The 7,755-nt window shown below is 49.7% G+C and overlaps 1 protein-coding gene across 6 annotated transcripts in view; it reads left to right on the top strand.

The window, feature by feature from the left end:
• Nucleotides 1-6,958: 6,958 nt before the first annotated feature.
• RBL1 (RB transcriptional corepressor like 1) overlaps nucleotides 6,959-7,755 on the top strand; it is a 92,628-nt gene continuing 91,831 nt past the window's right edge. For 3 of the 6 annotated variants that reach the window (XM_030915684.1, XM_030915686.1, XM_030915683.1), the window contains exon 1: nucleotides 6,959-7,191. In XM_030915684.1, the coding sequence (XP_030771544.1) occupies nucleotides 7,036-7,191 (156 nt within the window). In that variant the 5' untranslated portion in view covers nucleotides 6,959-7,035. The remainder of the gene's footprint in view (nucleotides 7,192-7,755) is intronic. The other 3 variants (XM_030915687.1, XM_030915688.1, XM_030915685.1) reach the window with 2 other exon arrangements.

Raw genomic sequence — 7,755 nt, 5'->3', positions numbered from 1 at the left:
TTTGAGACAGGGTCTCACTCATTTACCCAGGCTGGAGTGCAGTGGCACGATGATGACTCACTGCAACCTCAGCCTCCTGGGCTCAAGTGACTCTCCCCACTGAGCCTCCCAAATAGCTGGGACTACAGGTGTGTGCCACCATGCCCAGCTAATTTTTTGTATTTTTGGTAGAGATGGGGTTTTGCTGTGTTTCCCAGGATAGTCTCAAATTCCTGAGTTTAAGTAATCTGCTCACCTTGGCCTCCTAAGTGCTGGGATTACAGATGTGAGCTACCATGCCTGGCCAACAATCCATTCTAATAGTTTCATATTTAATGATATATTTTTGTGAAATCCTTTATGGCCCTGTCTTCTTCCTTTTCCTTTCCCTTAAAAACCTCCAAGCGGCCAGGTGCAGTGGCTCATGCCTATAATCCCAGCACTTTGGAAGCCTGAGGCAGGCAGATCATGAGGTCAGGAGTTTGAGACCAACCTGGCCAACATAGCGAAACCCTGTCTCTACTAAAAATGCAAATACCCGGGCATGGTGTCATGTGCCTGTAGTCTCACCTACTCAGGAGGCTGAGGCAGAAGAATCACTTTAACCCAGGAGGCGGAGGTTGCAGTGAGCCAAGATCATGCCACTGCACTCCAGCCCAGGTGACAGTGCAAGACTCCATCTAAAAAAAAAAAGGAAAAAACCTCCAAGCAAGAAAAAAATCTCTGAATTGGTGTAATGGTAAATATATCCCAATATATCCAAGTTTTCCACTCTTTCTCCCCTTTTTTCCATTTTCATGATTCCCTCTCCTATAACCGATGTCAGATCCTCAAATGGCTCTAAGATAGGAACTATTATTTGTTGAGTACCTACTGTCTACTTTAAGCATAAATGGAGAAAAATTTCTTACAAGCAGAAATTTTCTGGGAAAAGAGATTAGTCTGTGTTGGGCGACCACTTTTATAAGTTGCATGTGGAATTGTGGGAGACCCCCAACAGGCACACTGAACTAATTAGAAATAGTCACCATCAATCTGATTCTCAGGCTCTTGTTTGGTTGAAGAATATACACAGAGAGCCAGAGCTGAGCTATCTAGGACAATGGAGGGACATTTTGGAGGTGATATGGGAAAAAAAGAAAGGAAATGGAACAACTGGCAGGTGAAGAATGGAAATATCTAATACAACTGGCAGGTGAAGAATGGAAATATCTAATGGTTAACTGCATTAAATTTTTTTTTTTTTTTTTTTTTTTTTTTTTTTTTTTTTTTTTTTGAGATGGAGTGTCGTTCTGTTGCCCAGGCTGGAGTGTAGTGGTATAATCTTAGCTTACTGCAACCTCTGCCTTCCCAGTTCAAGTGATTCTCCTCCTGCCTCAGCCTCCCGAGTAGCTGGGACTACAGGCGAGCATCATCATGCCCAACTAATTTTTGTATTTTTAGTAGAGACAGGGTTTTGCCATTTTGGCCAGGCTGGGCTCAAACTCCTGGCCTCAAGTGATCTGTCCACCTCAGCCTCCCAAAATGCTGAGATTACAGGCATGAGCCATCATGCCCGGCCCCCATTTCCCCCAATTCTTTGATATCTGGTTCAAGTATTCTTAGCTATTATCTTTTAGTTAGTGATGTGGATGAAATGCTTTTTTTAAACATTGCGGTTATGACTAAATAAAAATTGAGTTTGCATTTTTCCAAATTAAAGGAAAAAAAGGTAGCCATAAGGAATCACAAATATGACTAGGGTAGGGTGAGAAAGGGGAGAGTAGCAAATGAAAGCAGAGTTAGACAAGGGACCACCAGACCCTCAGTGCCTTGTAGGCCAGGACAAGGAGCTTGGCTTAACCCTGAAAGAAATGGGGAGTCGCTGGAACATTTTCAAACTTTTGGATTTTTGACAATTGAATAGATTAAAATATGGTTTTACACTGGCTTAAACTCGTATATATATATTTTTCCTATTAGAAAGATTGGGGCCGGGCGCAGTGGCTCACGCCTGTAACCCCAGCACCTTGGGAGGCCGAGGCGGGCAGATCACAAGGTCAAGAGATTGAGACCATCCTGGCCAACATGGTGAAACCTCATCTCTACTAAAAACTACAAAATTTACCCTAGCATGGTGGCACATGCCTGTAGTCCCAGCTGCTCGGGAGGCTGAGGCAGGAGAATTGCTTGAAACCAGGAGGTGGAAGTTGCAATGAGCTGAGATTGCACCATCACACTCCAGCCTGGGTGACAAGAGTGAGACTCCATCTCAATAAATAAATAAATAAATAGAAGGAAGGAAGTAAAGAAAGAAGGAAGGGAAGGAAGGAGGGAGGGAGGAAGAAAGGAAGGAAAGAAAGAAACAGAGAAAGGAAAGAAAGGAAAGGAAAGGAAGAAAGAAAAGGAAAGTTGGGTATCTTTTCACATCTAAAAGCCATTTACATTTGCTTTTCTAAGATTGTATGCAAATCCTTTCCCCATTTTGTGGGTAGAAAGGCTTTATTGATCTTTATAATGCACTACTTCCACAGTGTAGACCCAGCTTAGAGATCACCACTTTAGTTTTTCCTCTGAGGAAAAAGAAGATTAAGAATGGTGAGGTCGGCTGGGCACTGTGGCTCATGCCTGTAATCCCAGCACTTTGGGAGGCCGAGATGGGCGGATCACGGGGTCAGGAAATCGAGACCATCCTGGCTAACACGGTGAAACCCCGTCTCTACTAAAAATACAAAAAAAAATTAGCCGGGCGTGGTGGCAGGCGCCTGTAGTCTCAGCTACTCGGGAGGCTGAGGCAGGAGAATGGCGTGAACCCAGGATGTGGAGCTTGCAGTGAGCAGAGATCATGCCACTGCACTCCAACCTGGGCGACAGAGTGAGACTCCGTCTCAAAAAAAAAAAGAATGGTGAGGTCCAGCCAGGCATGGTGACTCATGCCTATAATCCCAGCATTTTGGGAGGCTGAGGTGGGTGGATCTCCTGGGGTCAGGAGTTCAAGACCAGCCTGGCCATCATGGTGAAACCCCATCTCTACTAAAAATGAAAAAAAAAAGAAAAAAGCCAGGTGTGGTGGCATGCGCCTGTAGTCCCAGTTACTCGGGGGGCTGAGGAAGGAGAATTGCTTGAACTTGGGAGGCAGAAGTTGCAGTAAGCTGAGATCTTGCCACTGCACTCCAGCCTGGGTGACAGAGTGAGACTGTCTAAAAAAAAAAAAAAAAAAAAAAAGGTGAGGTCAGGTCTTGCCCCTCCCCCACAACTATCAACTGCTTTAAAAAAAAAAAAAAAATAGTTAGAAGGTTAGACAAGCAGTTTGTCCTGAGAGGGGCAAGTGCAGACTGATTTTCTGCTTAGGGCATAGCAAATCTGGAAGACAAAAAAGGAAAAAAAAAAAATTAAGAATTTCAAAATGAAAGAGACATCTTGGGAAAATTAATTAGAACTTTTTTGTACTTTATTACACTTATTTTGTGATTTAGAATTGCATATATTTTGAATTACATTTGGAAAGGTGCACACGATAATCTTTTTCATCTTAAAGGTCATAATCAGGCTCCAACCACATGCTTTGGGAGAACTCTGAAACATTAAACCACAACAGGGAGGGTAATCATAGAGGCTATCACACAATGGGATGAAAATAGAAACAACCTTCATATGTATCTGAATCAAAAATGAAGGGCAGAGTAAATCTATTTCACTACCCATACTTTATTTTCTTTTTCTTTCTTTCTCTGTCACCAGGCTGGAGTGCAGTGGCATGATCTCGGCTCACTGCAACCTCCGCCTCCTGGGTTCCAGCTATTCTTCTACCTCAGCCTGCCAAGTAGCTGGGATTACAAGCGCCTGCCACCATGCCCAGCTAATTATTGTATTTTTAGTAGAGACAGTGTTTCACCATATTGGCCAGGATGATCTCGATCTCTTGACCTGGTGACCCGCCCGCCTCAGCCTCCCAAAGTGCTGGGATTACAGGCGTGAGCCACCGTGCCCAGCCTGCCATATGACATTTTCTATTCAGAAAAGCTCAATTTTGGGTTACATGGGCGTGCCCTGGGATAATCAGAAAAAATAAAATCAGTATAAGGAAGAGCATATTGATTTTGGGGTTTTTTAAATGCAAGTAGGTGAGGCTGGGTTTGACAGATGTGTCCTTAGCTGGTTGGTTGGTTGTTTTTGAGACAGAGTCTCACTCTGTTACCCAGACTGGAGTACAGTGGTGCAATCTTGGCTTACTACAGCCTGTGCCTCCCTAGTTCAAGCAATTCTCAATTCTTATGTCTCAGCTGCCCAGGTTGCTGGGATTACACAGGTACACCCACACGCCCAGCTAATTTTCATATTTTTAGTAGTGACAGGGTTTTGCCTTGTTGGCCTGGCTGGTCTCAAACTCCTGGCCTCAAGTGATCCATCTGCCTCGGCCTCTCAAAGTACTGGGATTACAGGCAAAGCAAATAAAGAATGAAACAACAAAAGAACGTACACAGTGATTTCTTGAAAACAAAAGTACACTCCACAGTGGGGAAGCAGACCCACACAGCAGCTCAAGGGCCCAGATACAGAATCTTCTTGGGTCCAAATATCCCCTAGAAGTTTCCCATTGGTCACTTTATGCTTACTCAATGTAACTGAAGTGGTAGCCCACAATCAGTCTGAGTGGTTGCAGAAAGCAACCAATCAGAGGCCAGGGTGAAGTTACAAAATTATACTATTATGCAAACGAAGACTCTCCCGCCATCAGTCTGATTGGTTGTGGACAGCAACTGTGTCCAGAATTGGTGGGTTCTTGGTCTCACTGACTTCAATAATGAAGCCACGGACCCTCGGTGTTACAGTTCTTAAAGATGGTGTGTCCAGAGTTTGTTTCTTCAGACGTTCAGATGTGTCTGGAACTTCTTCCTTCTGGTGGGTTTGTTGTCTCCCTGTCAGGAGTGAAGTTGCTTCGTGGTGAGTGTTACAGCTCTTAAAGGCAGCGCGTCTGGAGTTGTTAGTTCTTCCCAGTGGGTTCGTGGTCTCGTTGGCTTCAGGAGTGAAGTTGCAGACCTTTGCAGTGAGTGTTACAGCTCATAAAGGCAGCGTGGACCCAAAAACTGAGCAGCAGCAAGATTTATTGCAGAGTGAAAGAACAAAGCATCCACAGCGTGGAAGAGGACCCCAAACCGGTTGCCACTACTGGCTGGGGCAGCCTGCTTTTATTCTGTTATCTGACCCCACCCACATCCTGCTGATTGGTCCATTTTACAGAGAACTGATTGGTCCGTTTTGACAGAGTGCTGATTGGTGCATTTACAATCCTTGAGCTAGACACAGTGCTAGATGGAAAAGTTCTCCAAGTCCCCACTAGGTTAGCTAGACACTGAATTAGCTAGATACAGATTATCAATTGGTGTATTTACAAACCTTGAGCTAGACACAGAGTGCTGATTGGTGTATTTACGATCCTCTAGCCATAAAAGTTCTCCAAGTCCCCATCCTGCTCAGAAGCCTAGCTGGCTTCACCTAGTGGATCCTGCACCGGGGCTGCAGGCGGAGCTGCCCGCCAGTCCAGAGCCGCGCCTGCACTCCTCAGTCCTTGGGCGGTCGACGGGACCGGGCGCCACGGAGCAGGGGGCGGCTCCCGTCGGGGAGGCTCAGGCCACGCGGGAGCCCACCGCAGGGGGTGGAGCTCAGACATGGCGGGCTGCAGGTTCCTAGCCCTGCCCCGCTGGGAGGCAGCTAAGGCCCAGCAAGAATTTGAGTGCGGCGCTGGCGTGCTGGCACTGCTGGGGGACCCGGCCAACCTCCGCAGCTGCTGGCCCGGGTGCTAAGCCCCTCACTGCCCTGGGCCGGAGGCGCCGGCTGGCCGCTCCGTGTGCGGGGTCCGCCGAGCCCCAGCCCGCGGCCCCGGGAACTTACACAGGCCCGCGAGCCCCGGGCGCAGCCCCGGTTCCGCCCGCACCTCTCCCTCCACACCTCCCCCCAAGCAGAGGGAGGCGGCTCCGGCCTCAGCCAGCCCAGAGAGGGGCTCCCACAGTGGCATGGCGGGCTGAAGGGCTCCTCAAGCGCCGCCAGAGTGGACGCTGAGGCCGAGGAGGCGCTGAGAGTGAGGACTGCTAGCGCATTGTCACCTCTCACAACCATTCAGAGGCTGGAGTGAAGTTACAAAGTTGCAAATGAAGACTGGAAGGTGCTCAGTGTGATTTCTTGCGGATGGCCAATTTCCCATCTGCCATGCAGAAAATGTCCAAGGGAATAGCCTCTGGTTCTTTTGTTACTTAGGCGTGGAAAGTTGGGGTTTTCCTTTCAATTTAGTTCTAGGAAGTCACGTGAAACAGCCATAGGTTCCCTGCCTCCAGACCCTATTCTCTTGCCTCATTACTGCAGTCTTCTCTCCCCGCCTCTTTTAGTGACTAACATGAGGATCCGTCTTCTAATATCCCTCAGCAGTCCTTCCCCTCCGTCATTTAGGGAACTGCTCACTGGGCACTGGGACTTTGGAGAGAGTCCCAGGAGGCCCTTCTTCGTCCAGGGGCTATTTTTTTTCTCTTCCAGCCTCTCCATCTCCTAACTCAAGGGGTATAGCTCAGTCAGATTATGTTTGGCGCCCCGGGACAGTGACAAACCCAGGGCCCGTGGATAGAGGAGGCCTCTCACTACACTGCACGAGGCCACCTCGCAGTAGGCAGCCTAGGCCTGCCCAAAAACCCAAGAGCCTAACCAGGAAAACAGGGGGAAGCCTCGGGCTTCATCTCCCAGGAGATGGACTACACCTCCCAGCAGGCTCTGCGCGCAGGCTGAGGATCCCTCCGCTCTTTTTTTTGTCCCGCCGGCTCGGCCCCCCGCGACCAGCCAAGGGCTAAGGCCGGGTATTTCAGAATCTGAGGTCCGTCTTCTTATCACATTTCCGGGGAGGGACGGCTAGGAGCTCCGGAGGAAAAACGGACTTTTTTTGAGGAGAAAAGCGGAGGCAGACGGTGGATGACGAGGCATCCCCGCAACTGCAAGTTTTCGCGCGCTTTGGCGCAGGTGGTTGTGGGTAGCGCGCCTGGGAGGGAGAAAGAAGTCGGGGGCCGGCGCGCGCCGCCCGCGGGGCCTGAAGGGATGTTCGAGGACGAGTCCCACGCTGAGGGGGCGGCGGTGGTCGCCGCAGCTGGGGAGGCGCTACAGGCCCTGTGCCAGGAGCTGAACCTGGACGAGGGGAGCGCGGCCGAAGCCCTGGACGACTTTACTGCCATCCGAGGCAACTACAGCCTGGAGGTGAGCGGCAGCAGGTGGGGCGGCCGGACCCTACCCTCACCAGGCCCCACCCCTGCCCCGCCCCTTCCCCGGCCTATGGGGTGGTGGGAGTTTCCCCACCTAGGAGGGTCGCGGCGCAGCCAGGCGCCGAGGGGCGGGAGGGTGGGTGTTGCTCAGCGAATCCGCCCATCATTTTGAGGCGGGAAACTGAAGCCCAGGAAAGGAGCGGCCTAGGCCCTGCGCCACTCAAACCCCAGGCTGCCTGATCACACTTTACCCCGCTAAGCGCCACAGACGTCATGGTGGTGCCCTTAAATCGGTAAGAACAAATATAATGGTAAAGTGAAAATGAACTGCATGCCAAGACGCCACTGGCCAGAGCTTTAAATGGACCCTCTCAGTTCCGTCTGAACCCCTTCTGTGATCCCCGTTCCACGCAAGAGGAAGCGGAACCCCAGACAGGTTAAGCTACAGGCCCAAGGTCACACGGGTAGAGATGGAGCCAGACCCAGGGTCTGAGCCGTTTAACCTACACCCTCTGCTTCATCACGGTGGAGCTGCTGGTTGCTGTGCAGCAGTTTGATC

The sequence above is a fragment of the Rhinopithecus roxellana genome, chromosome 13, assembly GCF_007565055.1.
Source record: "Rhinopithecus roxellana isolate Shanxi Qingling chromosome 13, ASM756505v1, whole genome shotgun sequence".
Classification (NCBI taxonomy): Eukaryota; Metazoa; Chordata; class Mammalia; order Primates; family Cercopithecidae; genus Rhinopithecus; species Rhinopithecus roxellana.
This window is presented reverse-complemented; position numbering and strand designations above follow the sequence as displayed.